General features: G+C 32.3%; 2 protein-coding genes and 1 long non-coding RNA gene across 3 annotated transcripts in view; all 3 read left to right on the top strand.

Moving 5' to 3' along the window:
• LOC139526915 (uncharacterized) overlaps positions 1–23,880 on the top strand; it is a 350,297-nt gene that overhangs the window by 285,151 nt on the left and 41,266 nt on the right. The window lies entirely within an intron of this gene.
• On the top strand, positions 818–4,945 carry LOC139526897 (uncharacterized). The gene is made up of 5 exons (XR_011665214.1): positions 818–905; positions 2,020–2,083; positions 3,520–3,557; positions 4,268–4,352; positions 4,873–4,945. It is a non-coding gene; the product is annotated as an uncharacterized lncRNA (long non-coding RNA).
• LOC139526896 (uncharacterized) lies at positions 18,044–23,412 on the top strand. The gene is made up of 5 exons (XM_071322047.1): positions 18,044–18,088; positions 19,820–19,883; positions 20,947–20,972; positions 22,174–22,846; positions 23,331–23,412. Exons 2-4 carry the CDS (start codon positions 19,826–19,828, stop codon positions 22,831–22,833), a joined length of 744 nt encoding a protein of 247 aa, XP_071178148.1. The 5' UTR covers positions 18,044–18,088; positions 19,820–19,825; the 3' UTR covers positions 22,834–22,846; positions 23,331–23,412.

The following is a 23,880-nucleotide window of genomic DNA, read 5'->3' as shown; positions in this document are numbered from 1 at the left end:
TCACCGGAAACAGTAAATAAACGTGTTAAACAATTTAGAAGATTTGGACATTGGTATACTACTGTCGCCGTAATATGTCACGTCAGTACAGAAGCACTGATAGAAACATATTAAATTACACTTTTCTGTCCAACCTTAAATGAAACAATATATTTTGTCAATTACGCAAATAAAATACACCTGGTCATTTATTGTTAAAAAGAAATGTTTTATTGTTTTTTCTATTCTTTGATTGCTTTTCTTTGTTTAAAACATTCCAATTAAATAAATGTCATCGATAATATATAAAATGAACAAATGTATAATTAATTGTCTTTCATTGTTTTTCACGTGACGTTGGCAATGTTTACCTGTAGTGTAATGGTATAACCTAGTGCAATCTTGTAATATGTAACAAAAACTACTCCATGAGACATAATAAACAACTTTTAAACAAGTAACAACAAATAACATCACACTTATATAATTTATTTTGTATGGTCAAACATTTCTACTTTTTGTAATTATAAATTGATGTTAATGTCAGAAGAATGATTTTGCATGTTAAGGTTGATAAACTGAGGACAAATCGATAATGATAAATTTATATAACAAGGTACAAAAAGGGGCGCTGCTTATCATTTTAATATTAATTAAAGGCTTAAAATAATATATGTACTATGTGTATACACTCTATCAAAATATACTTAATTGTTGGAACAAAAGTTAATATTTGTAGTGTTTTTATTTAGATACAAAATATTCAATTATCCTTTTGGAACCTTTTCGCTTGACTGACCGACTAGGTGGTACGATAAATCACAAAAAATCCCCTAAATTTACAGAAACAAGTTAAACCCTTCAACGATGGTATAAATACACCTGACAATGACCCTGCAATCTATTCTCAAAAGGACAAAACCGAAGTAAGTAAAATTTTAATATTGTAATTTACACTGTTGCTATAAGATATTCACTACATTTGTAAGCAAAACATATTTTTGTAAGTAGGTACATGTACATGTCTTTTACGCGCAATTTCAATGATAATGCTGCCATTTTTAACATATAGGTTCCTAATTTCATCGTTTAGTTTAGGTCAAATATGTGTGGAAAATTTATTTAACGAAAACATATACTTTTAGGGAATATCCCCTTTTAGCATTAATAGTTCCAAATTTACAACACAAGATGGACATTCGTTTGATGTGTTTTATTATTTGATTTTGCCATTTGGTTAGGGACTTTCCTTCCGTTTTTGATTTTCCTCGGAATTCAGTATTTTTATATAAACGTTGAAGAGCTCATAAAAGCGGTTATGACCCCCCCCCCCCAAAAAAAAACAAGTAGTCAAATTCATCAAAGTAATAGCAAAGTCTGTGTCTGTTTATATAACAATTGTATACGCACATGCATCTTGGTTATTAACTTCAGATATGCATCAAAATGGAAACTGACCTATACCAAACATCAAAATTTGTATGATCAATATTTACTTTCGAAATGAAGTAATAGATGTAATGTTTCCTTATTAAACAAACACAATTGAATTGACAGTTTATATAGTTGCTTCAGCATGTTCAGCTATGATTCCTTTGTAAGTCACACAATTCCATGTGATCATACAGTGTTGCATGTCATTACACAAGATTATACGGATAAAATATCGTACTTAAAGTCATTTTTTTAGAATTCAATTCCTGGAAAACAAAATATAATTAGTCGAACAGCACATGAGACATGACACAATTTAAGGATTTATCAATAAAGCCTTGTATAATAGAAGATCAAAAGTTAAATCGCTGTCCACAGAGACGGTTACTGTAATATTCCTATTAAGTAAGATATATTGTATTAGAAAAGAAAACACATATTCGAGATGTTTTCTTTCGTTTTAAATCGTATTAGAATGATGAAACCATAATTAACTTTAAATACATACTTTTTAAAGGCATCGTGATACCAATCAATAATGACGATATGTAACTTCAATTGTCAAATAATATTAATATTCATCCATGTATAAATGATCATTTTCAGACCACGATGAAGTTTTTCTTCTGTTTGTTTGCTGTTATGGTCATCCTTGGTGCCTGTATGCAGGGTCGGTATTAGATAGATAGATAGATACTTTATTCTCTTGAAACTAAATACAAGTTTACAGAGAAAATTTAATATAAATACAGATACAATAGTTGAGGTATACAAATACAGTAAAATATTATTGAAGTACAAAATGTTGATGGCATAACATGTATAATTAAAGGTTTGAAAGGGAAATTATTAAGTAGCGAACAAAATAAAATTATATTTTTTGGACTATTTGAAAATTTAGTGTGTAGAAAAAATTGTATTAGTATTGAAAGTTTCTTTCCGTGACAAATTAAGGGTAAAAATGATTTAAAAAAGTAAACAGAATGCCTCTTTGATACCATTATACCTGTGTACACTCATTATATAGGCTGTTAAATGGCAGCTGGAAGAGGTGAGTGATAGATAAAGAAAGGCAACAGTATTATACCGCTGTTCGAAACTCATCAATCGATTAAAAAAATCCGGGTTACAAACTAAAACTGAGGGAAACGCATTAAATATACGAGAACAACGACACAACAATAAAATGTAACACACACAGAAACGAACTATGCATTAGACAAAATCCGGTTAGAATAACAAATATAACATCAAAACTGAAATACATGAATTTGGAATAGAAAAAAACCATGACACCTATATAGTAATGTGAATTCACACTCAAATATTAGAGGAAACAAACGACATAACATACACAACGTTAAAATGTAACACACACAGAAACGAACTATAATATAACAATGGCCATATTCCTGACTTGGTACAGGATCTTTTTTTTTTGTAAATGGACAGAGTCGTTATTTCTTTAACTATAATTTGTAATACATTTATTTTAATTTTTATATTTAGCAATGTTTTATATGCTTGCCCCTTTATCATGATTATCATATATTATTTAAATTTAAGCATTTTTGTTTTCGTTTTGTTTTTGACATTTTGTTCTCTGTTTTTTATTTTGTCACATTTCCTGTTATCTTGGTCCATAAATTCTCTTCTGTGAATCACAAATCAGACCCTTATTAGTACAGGACTGTATGATTCGCATTCATATTAACAAAAAAATAAAAAAGAAGGAAAGTGATTGTGAATGTTTTACAAATTAATTGCCATCGATGAAACTGAAGGAAACAATTAATATATGTTCGATACGATTTAATATCTTTCTAGTATTTTACAATTTACAGGTAACAAACACTTATTGTATAAATTGTTTCAAATACCAGTAGATTAACTTGGCTTTTCAAAAAAAAAATTAAAGCAACAACTCGAAACATTAGAATTGTGATGAGCTGTAGATTGTTACAATAGCGCTAACAATTAAGGGAATTGAACAAAACTGTTTCAAAAAAAAATTAGTATATCAAATGATTTTTTTTCAAATGTTAAATACTTAAAATATGATAGTGATGTGGAATTAAATTAGTCAATTGTTTTTCCTTTATATAGCTGCCTCTGCTCGTTATTGGAATAACAGTCCTTGCTGGGTAAGTTGACTTAAATTTTAGATAGAAATGAGAGTAAAATTTTATTTAGGTTTTTTACATGTAAACGTTTATTTATCATGTCATTGTAGCAGTTCATCGTTTTTATTATGGCGTTGTATATTCTTATAAGTGATATGTTTCATTCAGGTTGGGTTTATTTTGTGACCCATTTTTTTTCGCTAAATCGGACCATTACTTTTGATCAGTGGTATACTACTGAAGCCTTTATTTATGAACTAGGCCTTCCAACTAATAAACTTTGGCTTATTTATGAGGAATTGTCAGCGAAAACTTGTTAAATTCACTAAAATCGGTCTTCAACATCTCATTTCAATCAAATGCCTTATATCAATGTGATGCGACAGTGAGTTGTTAATGTAAAAGCAATAATTAATCCAGGTAACCAGACTATTAAAACAGACCTGTGCAAACCTAAATTATTATGTATTGATCTTATACATATTTTGTGAGGAAAAAAATGTTATATTTCATACAATCTGTGGTAGCATTATAATAGAACGTAGACATGCATACCCTTGTATATATTTTAGGAACAATTCTGTTAATGTTTCATGCGTACTTCCGTTTGAATATCAAAAGAAATTTACAAGAATATACAATTATACGTTTTTGTTTTCAATATCAGAAAGATGATTATCATTTATAATGCAACAAACATATCTTTTTCATTGTTGTTTTTGTAATTGTAGCCAAACCCTTGTCCATATTGGAAAACATGTATCCCAAACAACTGGGGATGGAGACGTTATAGATGCGTTAGTTATGGACCGTACTGTAAGTATTTTTGCAATACAAAATAACAAAATATGGAAACCGATAAGTGCACGAAGAATGCGTTAGACAATGTCCAAATTATTGTTGTGATTTATATTGCATGCTAATTTAAATGAATTATCCAGATATCCGAATTCTATCGACACCAATATAAGCAAAAGACTGAATTCACGTTTACCATTCTAGACACGGAAACAATTGATGATTGTTGACATTTATAAAGACTTATTTAACAATGTTTATTTGGAAACTTTTGATGATTGGTACATGACGGATATTTCCATTCGTTTGGGAGTGAATCGGTGCAGTGTATACACATGATAATTTCTTGAGGAAGCATGGACAAATGTTTTAGCTTATAAAACCATGAATAACGTTCATGGTGATTTTGAGTTATATTGTTTAGTCAAGTTTGATGAGCGTTCGACACCACACTTTAAAATATTAAACACAAAAGCATTTCTTACTGCTTTTTTGTCATTCTAGTCATGTTTTATTTAACTTTACATTTTTCTTTCAGACTGAATACGATTACCAGCAAGCACGCTGTCCACAGATCATTATCATCAATTACAAATAAAATATAAATCTTATGACATATCTTTTTGATCCATTACAATATCTTCCAAACACGTTCGACATTTTACTTGGAGTGCAACATGTGTATCAAATTCTGCTTAACGCTACGTTTTTGGTGGGGTTCCTGTTGCTCGGTATTTAGCTCTCTGTGTTGTGTTTTGTATACTATTGTTTGTATGTTTGCTTGTTGGTCCTTTTCGTTTTAGCAATGGTGTTGTCAGGTGTTTTTGTCGTAGTTTGAGAGTAAGTGATCCCCAGGTATCTTTGCCACTCTTTTTAGCACACCCAAACCTTCTGTTATTGTTTTTAATAACCCCAGTATTCTGTGTTTCGTTTGATTGTTTCAAAAGTTTACCTTATTTACATTCCATCTACTCTTATATCATAGGTATTAAAGGAGGGAAAAGCTCTGTCAAATCAAATATTCCAAACTGTTTGTTGATATACAAATGATTTTGGTGTTTCATAATATTAAAGGGAAACTAATGAAAAAAAGTAAAATCATAACAATACTGAACTCAGAGGAAAATTCAAAACGGAAAGTCCCTAATCAAATGGCAAAATCAAATGATAAAACACATGAAACGAATCGATAACAACTGTAATATTCTTTACTTGGTACAGACATTTTCAAATGTGGAAAACGGTGGATTGAACTTGGTTTTATAGCGCCAACCATCTCACTTGTACGAAAGTCGCATCAATTGCCATTATATTGACAATGATGCATGAACAGAATGTCAAAAATAGGGGTACAAAAACAACACGATCCCAGAAAACAAAAAGCTAGGGATGATTTCAAATGCTACGGAGGGGGGAGCAGATCATGCCTCAAAGGTGGCACCCGTCGTATTGCTAATGTTGTTACAAATTTCGGTCATACATTGTTGGAAAAAAAGGGACACACAAACTAAGGAAGTACAGTCCGAAAAATTTTACTTCCAAATCACAAAACAAAACTTACAGTGAAAGTCAAGTAACAGTAGTGAACCCTCGAGAAATACTAAATCGCAAAAAAACCCTGGTAGTTTTCAAGTGCTTAATCATATTAGAACTATCATGTTAAAAATGTTATTTAAAAAAATGCTAAAACATCACCATGATCATGTACATTATATATATTCAAGTGTCATTATGGAAATTAATTGACAAAAAGGACCATGAACATTGTTTACTGTATTGGGGCACTCTTTTAGCCATAAGTGCACAAACGAATATAGCATGCTCATGAGAACTGACTTCCACTTCTTTTCTAAAAAACAACTCTCAAATTCTCTCCGTGAGATAATACCTAATTGCAAATATTCAACGATATACAAACAACGCCATACAGTCCATTTAACTGTGAAACTTAGACAAAGTCACGGTTTTCACACTGATTAATCATATTATAAATCCTATGAAACAATACAGGGTGCATTATTTTTCGTTAAAGAAATTTGTAATGTTGAACGATTAACTTAATATAAAGGTAATTCTTTTTTCCATAAATCGTTTTATATAATATTCCACTGATATAAATGTTGAATAGAGAACTTTATCTGAAAATGAAGTTGAGCGTTACCTGTATCAAGACTTGCATGTTTGTTTTTCTATCGTCCTTCCCTATGACCATATCACCTTGACATTCGCTCCAATATGTTCTTACACGTGCACCGAAAGTATATATGAAGTCATAACGTCTGCGGAGAAAGTTATCAGCAATGTGACAATGTGTGATGAAACGTTTTGACGCTTTTTCCCGTACGGAATTACTTTGACCTAGGGCGTGGGGAAAACGAGAATTAATGCAAAATATACTTTGTTTCGACTTTTTCGTAGAAAGATAACAAATCCCAGCCGCTCTCTAACAGTTAACGCTTTAATGCTCACTTTCCAAATATTTTCACATATAGAAGAGGATCGACCTACTCTGGAGCACTTGATAAAACCCCCAATTTTTGTTGGGGTCCGTGATTCTAATTATGAGTTTATATGTTACTCAGTTTGAGTTTGTACCCCGGATTTTTTTTTTCTATCGATTTATGAGTTTCGAACAGTGGTATACTACTGTTGCCTTTATTTATCAACTCCGGTCCGGAATCTCTGCTGGTGGACAATCTGTCCTCGAGGATTCTACCAGTCCGGTAGCCTAACAGCATGATAACTAGTAGAACAAAAAATATTATACTGGATGATACGACGCCCAGGATAAAAAGGTGTCAGTCTGCTGTTGTCAAGGACACAACAACACCGATTTTATCAGGTGTCCCCAGGATCATCTTAAATGATGTTATGAAAATGACACATGTGCAGTCTTCTGAATCCTCATTGTACTATACAAATTCAGACAAGTTTGTACATATTCGGCCCTGTACTGTTCAACTTTCAGATATTTTAGATTTCAATGACAACACCTAATATTGCTCTATTTCCAAATGTAACCGTAAAAATTGTGATATACTAATAACTGATACCCACTTTCAAAGTAATTTAACCACCAAAAGTTACAATACACACAGTCATGAGGATTTGAATTGCACCGCTTCCAATATTGGGTATCGTATTGAATGTACTCTTTGATCTAAGTCGGGGAAACTCGACAAAGACTCAATTTTAGAATGAATTATCATCTATCTAATGTAAATGATCCTTATAACAACAAATTTCTCTATAAACATTTCAATCAGCCTGACCATTCTATTGTTTCAATGAAAGTCCGGATAATAGAATAAATATATCTATCTACAAATGACCCCATATTGAGTACACCATATCGTTTACAAAGAGAAGACTTTTGGATAAGAGAGTTGGGAACAGCCATTCCCTATGGATGCATTGAATGTACTCTTTGATCTAAGTCGGGGAAACTCGACAAAGACTCAATTTTAGAATGAATGATCATCTATCTAATGTAAATTATCCTTATAACAACAAATTTCTCTATAAACATTTCAATCAGCCTGACCATTCTATTGTTTCAATGAAAGTCCGGATAATAGAATAAATATATCTATCTACAAATGACCCCATATTGAGTACACCATATCGTTTACAAAGAGAAGACTTTTGGATAAGAGAGTTGGGAACAGCCATTCCATATGGATGCATTGAATGTACTCTTTGATCTAAGTCGGGGAAACTCGACAAAGACTCAATTTTAGAATGAATGATCATCTATCTAATGTAAATGATCCTTATAACAACAAATTTCTCTATAAACATTTCAATCAGCCTGACCATTCTATTGTTTCAATGAAGGTCCGGATAATAGAATAAATATATCTATCTACAAATGACCCCATATTGAGTACACCATATCGTTTACAAAGAGAAGACTTTTGGATAAGAGAGTTGGGAACAGCCATTCCCTATGGATGCATTGAATGTACTCTTTGATCTAAGTCGGGGAAACTCGACAAAGACTCAATTTTAGAATGAATGATCATCTATCTAATGTAAATGATCCTTATAACAACAAATTTCTCTATAAACATTTCAATCAGCCTGACCATTCTATTGTTTCAATGAAAGTCCGGATAATAGAATAAATATATCTATCTACAAATGACCCAATATTGAGTACACCATATCGTTTACAAAGAGAAGACTTTTGGATAAGAGAGTTGGGAATAGCCATTCCCTAGTCCCAGGTGTAGTACTTTCTATACATTACAATTATTTAATACTTCTGCTCGACGAAATAGAGCTCATGGTCACAGAAAATATATACCACCTGCTGTGCACACGGTGACAATTGATAGTATGTTAACGTCTGTTCAAAAACCTTCATCATATCAGAACTAAATTATACTCCATTCCATTGTCAAAACTTTCTTTACTATTTCAAGAGGCCCAAAATACTTCCGTTACTGTTTCTCGTTCTGTTTTGTATAGATTAGTTGCAATAAGCATGGCCATTGCTTACCATAGACTATTCAAACCCGTATCGACTACATCCAATAATGAGGAAACACGTTATTTTTTAGTGTAGAATTCACCAATAAAGGTTTAGATGCTGTAAATATTAGCAATATTTTCCATCAGAAATCTGTACAAAAAAATATTCCTGATTACTTCAAAATTAGAGCTACAACTGTTATTTCCTATACTTACACCAAGTCTGTTGCATCCAAAATTTTCAACCACAAGAGAGTTTTAGAGGCCTTTTTAAAGCTGAAAGTTATGAAATCCAAGCCTCCGGATTGCTCATGTTCATCGTCACAATACAATTATAGTCCAGCTGGTCATGTTAGTTTAAACATATTTATTTATAGCGGATTGGGAAACAATATTTGCAACTTGTATTAATCCCTTTCCACTTTGCGGGTGCGAGTGCTACCTTGTAGCGGCATTAGCCTGTTCTTTTTCGAAATCTACAAGGGTGTCTTTAACGTGCAAGAGATATGGCTCTTTCTTAACACGGGTCAGCCATTTATCGTCCCCTTCCGACGGACAATAATCGTTTCCTCGAGACCATACTCGCAAATGGTGTCAAGAGAGAGCCGAAAATTCAGTTCCTGAAATTTTCATCCCAGACGGGAATCGAACCAGGAACCTTTGTATTAGTAGTCCGATGCACTAACCACTACACCACGGCTCTCTTTAAGCTGGTCATGTTATTACTGGTGACCTTCGCATCGTTACCAATGAACAACTAACAGAGTTGTTAGCCAAGGGACCAAAATATACAATATATAAAAAAAAAGATATGGATATAGGATTATTAATGTGCCACATACATGTATATATCCACTTAAGACCAAAGGATAAATATATATGAACAGCGTTTACTGTATGCGTCATAAGTAAAGAAGGAACATAATGAGTCAATATCATGACGTAGCTAAGAGATTAATCAATAAAATGCGCATATATCGTGACAATAGAGCTATCATTTTAACAGGTTTGAACAGAATGCAGTACAGAAAATGACTTTTTTCAAGTGTTAAATACTTGAAATATGATAATGATCTGGAATTAAATGTGTTAGTTGTTTTTATGTTATTTAGCTGCCTCTGCTTGCTATTGGAATAACAACCCTTGCTGGGTAAGTTGATTAATTCTTAGATAGAGGTGTGTCTCAAATGTTACAAAAATGTTATGAATTCGGCCACCCAACGAATGGACTTTAGCATACCTATGAGGAATTGTTCGCAAATACTCGTCGAGTGCACTAAAATCGGTCTTCAATATCCCATCTCATTTATATGCTTTTTATCATTGTGATGCAACAGTGAGTCGTTAATGTGATAGCACAAATCAATTTAGTTATACATGCATAGACAGTTGAACGTTCAACGACCAGATCTACACACACCCCTTTACAATGTATTGTTGTAATAAATTGTGAGTCAAAACGAGAAATTTTGCATAAAACTCTGGCGTAGCATTGGAATATAAATTTTAAATGTATACCCTTATATATATATTTTATGAACCATTCTATTAATGTTTCAATGAAATTGGAAAAAAGGAAATATCAATCATAAACTACATTTTTGTTTATAAATGGATACTTAGCAATGATTTTTTTAAATCTTTATTTTCATTATCAAAAAGAGAAGTATTATTAATATGGCAACAATCATATCTTCTTCACTGTTGTTTTCGTAATTGTAGCCAAACCCATGTCCATATGGGAACACATGTATCCCAAACAACTGGGGGTGGATACTATATAGATGTGTTAGTTATGGACTGCACAGTAAGTACTTGGTTTGAAATACAAAATAACACAATATTGAAACCGATAAGAATATAATAGCCAATATATTGCATCTGTTAGTGATTAGTCTGGCATGTTATTTTTAATGAAATGCCATGCTTTCATGACTATTATCGAAACCATTATAAACAAAATACCTAATTAATGTTACCCATTCCAGACTTGAAAAATATTGATGCTTGTAGAAATTTATAAATAATTATTTAATTGAAAACTTTTGATAATTGTTATATGACGAATATTTGCATTTGTTTGGGAATGAATTGATCAAGTTTAAACATTAGAACACTTCTGAAGAAATGTGTTCTACCGTATAAAATCATGGAGAACGTTTGTCATGATTTTGAGTTATATTGTAAACATGGTAAAGTCACCACAACACTTTGAAAAGATTTGAACACAAAAATGTTTGCTTCCGCTTTTTTTAAATTTTAGTTATGCTTTATTAAACTTTTTTTTTCTTTCAGACTGAATTCGGTGACCAGCACGCATGATGTCCAAAGATCATTATCATCAATTACAAATAAAATATAAATCTTTGAACAGATCTGTTGAATCAATTACAATATCTATCAAACTCGTGGGACATTTTACTTGTCATAAATAGGGTGCCACATGTGTAGCAAATTCTGCTTAACATTGCGCAGAAGTTTTTGATTGGGTTCCTGTGGCTCGGTCTTTAGTTTTCTGTTTTGTTATGTGTGTACTATTGTTTGTATGTTTTCCTCTTGCTCTTTTTTTAGCAATGGCATTGTCAGTTTATTTTTGGGTATTGAGTTTTAATGTTCCTCAGGTATCTTTTGTCTCCTTCTATATCATAGGTTATAAAGGAGGAGAAAGCTATGTCAATTAAAGTATTTAAAACTTTTTGTTGATATAAAAATATTTTTTGGTATCACACAATAACATCCGGAAGAATAATGAAATACTTCGTTGACAAAAAAAGGGAACACACAAACTAAGGAAATATAGTTCTGGCCTCACGGTCATAAAACTTTCGAACATGATTTTTGTACTCAGGCTCGAAAATCAACCAATCAAATTGCTGAATTTCATGTTTCGAGCATGATTTTTGTGATCCGAGCACTGAGCAAAGTATTATGCCTTCAAGGCATGAAATCACGAAACAAAAAACAACTGCGATATGTATGTCAATAAGTTACAGCAGTGAACACTTAGAAAATACTAAATCGTGAAGACACTGGTAGTGATCAAGTGCTTTGTCATATTAGAAATATCATGTTAAATTATTTATTTATGAATTAATGCATAAACATCACCATCACGTACATTATGTTCAAGTGTCATTGTGAAAATTAATTGACAAACTGGACCATAAACATTGTTGACATGATTGGGATATTCGTTTAGCCATAAGTGCACAAACGAATATAGCATGCTAATTTGAAATCACTATTTATTTTTCAAGAAATAAGATTTGACCATTCAACTCTTGTTTTCTCTCCATGACATAATAATTAATTTCAAATATTCAAAGATATAACGCCATACAGTCCATTTAACTATAAACCTTAGATAAAGACACGGTTTTCACACTTTTTATTTATATTATAAAGCCTATGAAACAATTTGAAAAATGTAATACAAGGTGCATTTTTTTTCTTTAAAGAAATTTGTAATGTGGAACGATTATCTCAAACTTAATATAATTGTCAATATACAAATGCAGTTGAACTCTACTTGTATTTAAAAGACTTAAACGTTTGTGTTGCTATCGTTCTGAATATTCGCTCCGTTTGTCCATCCATAGAAAGTATATATGAAGTCGTAATGTCTGTGGAGAAAGTTATCAGCGATGTGACAATGTGTGATGAGACGTTTTCAAGCTTCTTTCCGTAATGAATCACTTTGACCTAGGGCGAGGAAACGAGAAAAAATAAACAGTTTGTTCAGTCTTTTTCTAAGACATCTAACAAATAACAGCCGCTCTATACGTAGAGAAGCTTCTATGCTCACTTTTCAAAAAAGTTTCACATGTAGAGGAGGACCGACCTACTCTGGAGCATTTGCGATCCCCCCACTTTTCGTTGGGGTTCGTGATTCCAAGCCTTTTAGTTCCTTAATGCGTTTCATGACTATTGTTCGTATGTTGGTCTTATTAATTTCAAGTGTTTTTCGAACTAAGAGTTTGGATGTCACTTTGGTATCTTTTGCCACTTTTCACATTATGGCGCGTGGCTGATTTTAAATCTTTTCAATGTTTAGGGAACCCGATGGTTTATACATGTCTTTTTACTTTTCACATTCAAACATTGTGTTCTGGTATTTTTCCTGACTAATGAAACCGCAACCTGTATTGGTTAGATTTTGTTATCAATGTGGTAATTATTCAACTTAAGCAAAATCTGACAAAGCAATTGTTAATAAATTGATCGCTTTATAGTTGGTTATTCGTTTTCATGTGTTACATAAGTAATTTGGTTGTTTACTGCTGACTGAATGCTGTGTTTTTGTTCGTTACATGTTTTAAAATAATGGTTTGTTCTATACATGTTACATGTGTTAGTGGTTTTAGATTCATCATCCGACATATAGTTCTGAATTTAAAATGCACGTCACGTTTCAAAACTTCGAGTTAGACCGGTAACAATAAGACAATACAAGTTATCTTTCTTTACACTATATCAAATCGAAAATATGTTCAGACGGTAAATTATGGATTGGAGTGACAGTTTCAAGAGTATATTCTAGATAGACTCAACATTGACAATGATTGATGTGATAATACATTGAATAGTATTGCTCTCTCTATGGAATGAAAAACATTTAATAGTCTTCACACTTATACGGAAAATATTAAAATATTGCTAATATTATTAAGTAAGTTTTAATATTTCCATTTCTGAAAGAATGTTTTAGAAAGTTGAAACATATTTAGGTATATATTTCATATAGTCTCTACTTTTTGTGTTGAATATCGACTCTGGCATTTATATTCACATGAGGAAATAATTAAAAAGAGGCACGTTCTACCAAAAAGACGTTCAAATTCATAGAAAATGAACTTACAACCCCATGGTAAAAAGGACAAAAAGACATACAACAGCACACAAAATTGAATATTGAAACTAAAAACTGCGCAACACAAACACCCCAGACATGATTTTAATGAGCTCTGGTAAAGAAGATCCATCTCCACAAGCAGACCCTATCATGTTGATCACGGAAGTACAAACCCTATAATGATTATAGATCCGTCATCATCTGTGAAACTGATATTCCGAATCGATCTTGCGATAGGGTCCGAAAATGTTTAAGAGAAATGACTTCAACTTTGCCACGTGAAACTCTTACCGAACCAATTCTTTCGTCGCAAAATGTTGTTTTCAATTACTAAATGGAGGTCAAGGTAAGATAGTCTATACATTTATAGTGAAATTAATTACATTTGTAGAAAGATTTGCATCCGCCTATGAATTATATGTAGGAGTATCTGCTTACCCTCCTGAGGCACCTGAGATCACCCCTAGTTTTTGTGGTGTCCCTAATGTTCCGTCTTTAGTTTTTGACGTTGCTTTTTCTGTATTACTGTTTTTCTGTTCACCTTTACTTTCTAGCCATGGCGTTGACAGTTAAGTTTCGACTTTGAGTTTGAATGTCCGTCTGGTATGTTTCGCCCTTATTTCAAAGTATAAAGAAATTAATATGATAGTTTTTTTTTTATATTCACCAGATAATAATACATGTAATACATGTGTTACAGTCTCGTGATGAAGGGTGTGCTCTGACCCTTAACGGATTACTTTTACAAATTGTGACTTGAATGGAGTGTTGTCTCATTTGAACTCATATCACATCTTCTTATTTCGATCGTCCTGTGTAAGGTAATTGATAGAATAGTCTTATTATTGTGTACGGTAATGACACAGAAGGGTTTGCACGATTGTCACTGAGACAACTCCCCACTAGCGCAAAATATCAAATAGACCGATTATATCGGAAAGTCCTTTGTTATGACGAAAATGACGTAGAATTATAGTAGTTTTTACATTAGTATGTTTATTATTTAAGAATTGAATGCTTCCTTTTGTAACTTCATTGGGGTGTAAAAGCGTTGACCGAAGTACATTTTGTATATTAAGCGGTTCCGGCTTCATTCTAAAAATGTGCGCACGGTCAACGCTTTCACCCCTATAAAGTTACAAAAAGAAGCATTCAATACTTATAATTACATCTTTTAGATAAGATCATGAAAACACGATTTTTATCAAGTTTTTTTTAATTTACCTGTGCACTTTATTGCGGGACCTCTTGTCAACATGAATGATAAATTGTATTGTGTAATGAAGTTGATTAAGGAATAAAGCGAGATTAAAGTTTAGCCAATCAGAATAACGTATTATAATGAAACATGCATCTAATGTTATTATTTAGGGATGCATAACTAAAATTGTTCTGTAATAGTGGTCATTCTTTTGTCAAATGTAATGATTAAAACAATGAACAAAGGTTTCAGACTAAAACAAGATATTAGATTGCTAGTCTTCGACAACTGCCTCAACAGCATATGATTTAAATAAAAATTGAAATAGAAATGGGGAATGTGTCAAAGATACTAGAACCTGACCAATGATCACAAAAAAGGCGAAGGTCACCAATGGGTCTCCAATTCAGTGAGAAAATACCGTACACGTAGGCATGCTTTAGCTGGTCCCTAAACAAAAATATGTACTGGTGCAGTGATAATTGACGTCAAAGTAAACTCCGCAATATATAAAAAAAAATAAATTCAAACTCATACCAAGACTAATCAAGGCAAAAGGCTCCTGACTTGGGACTGGCGCAAAAATGAGTCGAGGTTCAATATGTTTGTTTTTTAATCCCAACCATCTTCCTATACTTTTAGCAAATGTAGAAAAAATGAACACAAACCCATACGCATAGTTAAACTCAGTTTAAAAGATGTCCGAGTCCGATATCAGAATAGATAACACAAGAAGTAATCAAAATGACAATGGTACACACATTAACAAAGGACTACTAGCAGTTACTGACATGCCAGCTCCAGACCTCAATTAAACTGATTGAAAGGTTGTGTCTTCATCATATGAATATCGAGCACAGTCCCGCTCGTTAGGGGTTTAGTATCATACCCTCTTTAAATATATGAGAAGGACATAACCCGTATCATGCCAACAACTGGTTTTAAAATAAATGTGTTTATTTCTGAAGCAAATACCTTATAAGTGAATCAATATTATAGCCAAACTATGACATCTTTAATGACCTGACAACAGTATTGTAACTATACCCCCTTCTTAATAAGTATGTTTAAAGGTTTTGTTAGCTTTTGAGGTGAATGACAACATGTTTGGGCTTTGTAAAGAATATTTCCATAATAGATTGAATGTGAAAAACTGAACGTATAAAATGTCTGCATATTATTGATTTGTATTTACGAATGAAGTCCTTGTACCGATGATAAAATCTAGTAAATGTTTTGACTAGTTTGTGATATCGAAAACCCTGGTGTAAAACTTTTTAAGTAATAAATAGATTTCTTTCGCAAAAATCGAATACGTTGTTACATACACAAGCGAATCGTACAAGTTGAGATACATAAATACCATACGATGGTAACACGAGAACGTCACCATCTTAAAATTGATAATTTACAATAGGAATAAAAATCATCTCTTTTGATCATACATTTTGGTATTTAGCTTCCCCATTAACGATATAGACATCATGATCCAGAAAAGTTTAGTGTTCATTGTTAGTATTAGCTCTATGTAAAGTAAGTTCAACAGGATAAATGTCTTCAGTGTAGATACTGAAGTCGTCCTTATTGGTAGCCAATATATCAGCCAGATATCTTAAAGCATTATTTTTTTTTTGTATCAGATGTTGTTTCGATGGGATTTTGCTGATCTTAGTCATAAATTGTAACTCATAGCAAAACAGAGAAACAGGTCGACAATAAGTGGTGCATAGTTAGTCCTCATTGGAATTGTGATAATTTGACGCTATGCGGAATCTCCAAAGCGAACATGTATCTTCTTTGACTAATATTACCAGAGTTAAAAGGGAATGGAAACCATTTTCATATATCTTCCCTGTCTAATAAAACAAGAACTTGAAACTGCATCAGGAACTCTTTCGTTTTGGTATCTTTTCTCGATAATATTCACCTGGAAAAAAGTATTTCAACACTTCCATTGAAAACAATGTAAACTGGCATGATTGTAGACTGTATATAGTTTGGATTTTACCAAATACTTTTAATCCGTTTATGGTTTAAAATTGAATTCAGGGTATTAACTTTTTCTTCATCGAATAGTAGTGATACATGGACAGGACATAACAGCTACACGGAAATAGTTTTTCGCGCTTTTCACAAAAAATGGAAATTTTGCAGACTCATTTTTTCCAAAACATTGGTTCTGCAATAAATCCAGATTTTTATGCATTAAACTCATTCAGAACTGTTTGAAATGGCTAGTTTGACACACATTTTCTGTATCAGATGTTTAGTTTGCTGTTAAAATTACTTTTATAAAATGTCGGTAGGAAAGACAAGACAAAGATTGAATAACGTTTTCAGTACAGCGTTAATGATGCGTCTCTCTAGTCTTAAGTTTGCCTGAAATGTAAGTTAATAAAACAAATTCAATTTTAAACATTATACAGATTAAAAATATTTGGTAAAACCCCAGTTATACATATTCTACAAACATTTTACATTGTTTTCAATGGAAATTTTGCAATACTTGTTTCCAGGTGTATATAACATGTATAACAAAGACTGGTATGAAGATTAATTTCCTTTTTGTTTTTGTTGTGTTTTCTAATCAATTGAACTAGAACTAGTATATCAATGATAAACCCTTTTCTGGTATTAATCTGATTAGAACAACCAGATCATGCAGTTCATTAGAAAGGTTTTTAATTTGAAATATTTTCAGATCAATATAAGTTGATTTTGTAGGGGTAACGAAATCGTTTGATATTTTTCTAACTTATATAATCATAAATTATGCCGTGTTTAGGAGCCATTTCGTTTTTCTTCTCTTTTCTGACTAATGCAACCGCAACTTGTATTTCTCGGTTTTGTTATGAATGGGGTGGTCATTTCCACTTAAGGGAAATCCGACAATGCATCAATCACTGATTGATCACTTTAGGGTTTGAAAACCGTTTTTATTTGTTAAATTAGTAATTTGTTTACTTAATACTGACATGGTGATGTGTTTTTTGTACATTACATGTTTTAAAATAATAGTGATAATGATGATTTTACCACACAATATTTGATTTATGTACATTTATTGGTTTTTTAGATGCACTTTGATTGCCAACATGACAAAAACATGCATAGCATATGAGATTGAAAACATTGCTGCAACACATTTTTTTTAACATTTTTTAGTACTATAAATACAAGTCAAGATTGTGATATGTATATTTTCTCACCAAGTTTCTTCGAAAGGTAAGCACATTCGTTTTGAAATTATATAGAAAACTATAATCACGTGTAAAATTGTCTGAAGACAATTTGTGTTAACATCTAAATATAATCATAAGAAATTGAATAACAAAGTTTATCTGTTACGTATAAGTAAATACGTTGAAATCTTTTTGTTATGAATAGGAAAAAATAGAAAACTGTAAATCAATTTTTGCGATGTTATATATTGCTTAAATTCCGATGAAGTAAGTTTTGAAAAAATAAAAAAACTGAATGATATCACAAATAATTCATTTCGACCTTTGTTTATTGTTTAGCATTCGTAATAATAACAAATTATCTATAGGGAACAAGATCTGCCTGCACCTTAGATCACCCCAGTTTTTGTGGGGCTAGTGTTGGTTGTAGTGTGGGCTCTTGTTTTTGTCTGTCGGTCTTTTTTGCCATGGTCAGTTTATTTTCTACTTTGAATGTACCTTTTAAATCGTTGGTCTCTCTTTTATTATAAAAAATATGTGTTTGCCAATGAATGACGACTTCATATTTTTATTTTTATACGAGTTTGATGGAGGCGTGCATATTTCCTACTTTGTACTAGATTGTGTTAAGTACATGTAGAGTATTACGATTTCAAAATATTCAAATTGTATTAATTATTTTTTAATTTATCACATTGTTTTCTGTTGTTAGCATGAATAATCTATGTATAGCTAGCTATTGTATGATTGATTTAAATTTAAATTTGAGGAGTGTGAACACATTTTGCTTCTGGATTGAGTGAAAACACCAAATCTATATTGCATGGTTTAGGTGCTAAACAGACATGTCCGTTCTTCTCATCGAAATAACAACTTAACAAACGGACGGAAAGCTTATTACCTAAAACTTTTTGGGAATGTTTTCTTTCTGTGGAATTCATATTATTATTTAAGTACAAAAATATTATTCAACACATCATGTATGTTATATGTACCTAACCTAAATAAGACAATAAACGGTAAAACACTCAATAAAAGTAGTATACAAGGTGATAATGAGTTCATTGTGAAATCACATTTTGGTTAACAAAATAAAAATAACACCATAAGAAAATGCTTTTCTGTCAACATTGAAAACCCTTGACTGAAATGCGATAGAGAAAACATTAAAGTCAATCACAAAGCATGTGTGCTCGTCATTGATATACACAAGTACAAGTTTCCTATTCTAGTTTTATTATAATAATAACATTATATGTATGTTTCATTGTAATACGTTATTTTGATTGGCTAACAGCAATATCGCGTCATTTTTAATTTCAAAATGAATTGCATGAATTGAAAAATACACAGTGACACACGTTTCCACAATAAAGTGCACAGGTAAATAATAAAATAAAAACACTTGATAGTTATAGTGTTTTCGTAATCATTGCAAGGTATTGAATGCCCCTTCAAGTAATTTCATATGGTTGTTTAAGCGTTGACTGTGTGTATATGTTTAAAATGAAGCGCTTACGCGCTTCGTATAAAATGTACTTCGGTCAACACTTTTACACCCCAAATGAATTTGCAAATTAAGCATTCAATCCTTAAATCAACCAATAATGCAAACATAATAATACACTTATAATGCACAAATAACCATACACTAAAACCTCGAAGAAAGAAAAATGTTGTTCAAACACATATGCATGGAGTTGAAGTTTAAACATTTTTGTCTATTTACTGAATCCTTATCATCGATCTTTATAAAAATGTATTTCTGTTTTAGATAACCATGCAGCCAATGACTTGTCTCTTCGTCGCAATTTTCTTGTTTGGAATAGCAATACAAGGTATGATTTCAGTCAAAGATATACAAGCTTTGAAGATATCCTTACATTTTATCTTACACGATAGAAGTACACGATTTACTATTGCACCTCGTTTTATTTGATTATTACGGGAGTCTTTAGTATTTGATGTTTGTTGTGGTCAACATCTTTTCCAGAGACCGGTATCGATAGGCTGCCTGCAGTGTTTATTGGACGTTGCAATTTTAATCCGTCTCGAAAAAAAACCTACTGGCTTTAAATTTTGTATTGCATACCTTCTTCTTTCAACAGTAGTCTCACATTGACGCTACTGTAACCATAGTTTGTTGGTACACTTTAGACTTTTTAAATTCCTTGAATATGATGAAGAGCCGAGATGATTTTGATAGTAAATATCTATACCTCGTCGAACTGCTCAAAGTAATAGCCTTATTCATATACATTGCTTTTTATTTCTCATGTGTATGAGTTATGCATTCCATGAATCAATGCAGTATTTTCCTTTTAAAGACAAATTTCTTCATTTTGAATCCTGCTTTTGAGATATCGGAGATTATCACGCAACGTCTTAGAGTCAATAACTGCAGACAAAAACATGTGGCAGGAGTAGAATAACAGTGTCATCAATTTCAGTGAAATTATTATGTTCAAAGTATAAGTATTATTTAACGTCACTGGAAATGGGGGTTAAGGTAGACTAAATCTGTATTCTACCGGAGGGATAAGAGTTTGGCTCACTGTATGAATAAACTCATCATAGATACCAGGATTAAAATTTTATATATACGCCAGACGCGCGTTTCCTCTAGAAAAGACTCATCAGTGACGCTCGAATAAAAAATTGTTAAAAGGTTAAATAAAGTACAAAGTTGTAGAGCATTGAGGACCAAAAATTATAACACTTTTATAAAATGGAAGATAGTAGGGCATGTATATTTATGTTGTCGTCTTAATTTGTTCAATAAACGTTAAATTATCACTATTGATTGGTAGGTGCTGAATGCAATGTCTTTATTTATTTCATTAGTAAACAATCTTTTTGCTTCTTATGTTGTTATCATTGTATTATTTATTTATTTTTTAGGAACAAGTGCTAGATGCCATTCATGGGTGAGATATATACTTTACATATGTAAATGTAGCTATTAACGATTCATGTTGCCCTTTAAACAAATGATATGTGTGAAAACTGAAAAGGATTGTTCTTCTTTTTTCATCTTTTTTAGATTTTCAAAATATGAAAAAAAGACATTTTAGTATTAGAAAACATCAATTAAGAGTAAAAATTATTAATGATCTAATACTTATTTAGATATATCAAGGTATAATTATAGCAATCGGATCAAAGTCGAACAAAAACCATGGCAAACGACTAGGACTTTCTGTTCGATAGATGCCAACTGTGGAATCTCTTTATGTCTTATGTGATCGAAAACTCCAATATAAACATATGGGAGATGAATTGCACGATTGCCAATGAGAAAACTATGTAGAAAAACTAAAAACTTTGATGGGAACTACGTTCGGCCTTCAACAATGAGCAAAACCCATTCCGTTTAATTTGCTAAAATATGTTATATTAATGTTAACAAAATGTGGAATGATTTAACATATAATAATATAAAATCAAAAGCCTTACTTATATAAATAAAAAAAAGACAATAATAAAAACATCTGTGGCAGATAGCAAACAACGACAAGTGTTGAATTGCATATTCCTGACAGACATATTCAAGATTTTGCGAGGTAAAACAATTATAGTGTTAGCATTTAACACTTCCCATTAACTGGGACACTTATGTAACAGAACTGCATAGCTAGGAACAGAGTACAATACATTTTGGAAGGTATTCGAATTTTTCGATAAGCACTTACTTAGCACAAATACAATTTATAACAGCAATGAAAAGTCAATAGACACAGCATATCGTTCAACGACTACACCTGTACATCCCATTCATGCACGCTCATCAGCAATGCCAATATTATAAGTTATCATCGAATGCATTTAAATAAAGGCAACAGTAGTATACCGCTGTTCAAACTCTTAAATCCATGGACAAAATACAAAATCGGGGTAACAAACTAAAACTGACGGAAACGCATGAATATAAGAGGAGAACAACGACACAACACTACAATGTAACTAACACACACAGAAACGGACCAAGCATCAGACAAAATCCCACGAGAATAACAAATATAACATCAAAACCAAATACATGAATTTGGGATAGACAAGTACCGTGACACGTCGTATCGCAATGTCAATTTACACTTAAAGTCTTCTTTCAATCAAAATATTTTTCAGCCTAGAGTATGTTCCCCGAAGTATCGATGTATATCATATCCATGGTACCCATATTATAGATGTGTTCCAAGATGGAGCTTTGGTAATATAGGTCCTTATAGAATGGGTAGCTATGGTAGTTGGAGTAATTACGGAGGGGGTTATGGAGGCAGCGGTATGGGTGGATATGGAAGCAGTGGTATGGGTGGATATGGAAGCAGTGGTATGGGTGGATATGGAAGCAGCGGTATAGGTGGATATGGAGGCAGCGGTATGGGCGGTTATGGTGGAAGCGGTATGGGCGGTTATGGTGGAAGTGGTATGGTCGGTTATGGAAGTAGTGGTATGGGTAATATGGGTGGCTATGGAAGTGGCGGTATAGGATACGGATCTGGTGGTTATGGCGATGATGGTTATGGGTCTGGTGGTTATGGTGGTTATGGCGATGATGGGTATAGCTCTGGTGCTTCTGGTTACGGAGATATCGGTGGTTATGGTAGTAGTGGAGGTATTGGCGGTTTCGGCGGTAGTAGAGGAATGGGCGGATTTAGCGGTAGTGGAGGTATGGGCGGTTTTGGCGGTAGTGGAGGTATGGGTGGTTTTGGCGGAAGTGGAGGTGTGGGCGGTTTTGGTGGTAGGGGAGGTTATGGAAGATATGGCAAACATGGTGGTCATGGATGAAAGAAAAGCACTTGTAAGTATGATAAACTCACTGACATGTTGAATACTTAATTATGATTTATAACTGGTTAAAAATAATTTTAAAGCAGGATAAACATTTTAAGTAAGAACGTACGTGCGTTTTGTATCTATGTGTATATCGTTGTTCTAACAAATTGGTAAATTGACCACTTCTTACGATAAAAAATTTCTGATTATGGTATCATGGTATTGATATGATGAAAGTTCAAAATTAATCAAATTTTCATATTATATGGTTTATTATTTGTTGAATGCTTTTCCGGGTGATTAGGACCAATGCACTGCTCCATAAACTCCTAGAATGAATAGACTTATGTTATGTATGTATCTCCCCTTAGATATTTTGGCCTTAATTTGAACAAAATATCATGAAAAAGTTAATAAATTCTGTGATTTATATGTGTGTTTGGAAAAAGACCCTTAAGACTATCAAATTACAGCAGATAATGAACATAATTTTTTTTTATCTTTTACAGATTAAAAGAAAAAGAACGGACATGACAAGAGTTGACCTTATAATTGAAACATTTTTTTAAATAGATTTTTATTTAGCATTAATATGGTTTTGTTATTGTTTTAAACATAGTGGTTTAAAACATAGTTATTTTAAACCTTAATTTTCTGCCGTCCAATATACTAGAATAAAGCGATTGAGTATGGTTGCAAATAAGACGTTACCCACTAAAGTTCAAATAAAGTCGATGTGGGCAATTATAAGCAGCCGTACAGCTACAACAATGAGAATAATCATTGCCGTAGTGTCGTCTAGAAATGACCAAGACACATTTGTGGGCGTCCAACTCTCCTCATAACCTAGGACAACAATCTTACAGCACAACACAAGAAATAAATATAAAAGTCAGTTGAAAAGGACTTAACTCATAAGATCGATACAAAGCAAAAATCATATATAAAAAAAACCAGACCAGATATTGAAGGTAATTGATTCATCCCTAACGACTAAAAATACACAAAATATAGATTTGAGAATACTGGCAGCTACTGAAAGCTAGTTACAAATTGAAC

This window comes from Mytilus edulis, chromosome 6 (assembly GCF_963676685.1).
Source record: "Mytilus edulis chromosome 6, xbMytEdul2.2, whole genome shotgun sequence".
Classification (NCBI taxonomy): Eukaryota; Metazoa; Mollusca; class Bivalvia; order Mytilida; family Mytilidae; genus Mytilus; species Mytilus edulis.
The sequence above is the reverse complement of the archived record's forward strand: the minus strand, read 5'-3'. Positions and strand labels throughout refer to the sequence as shown.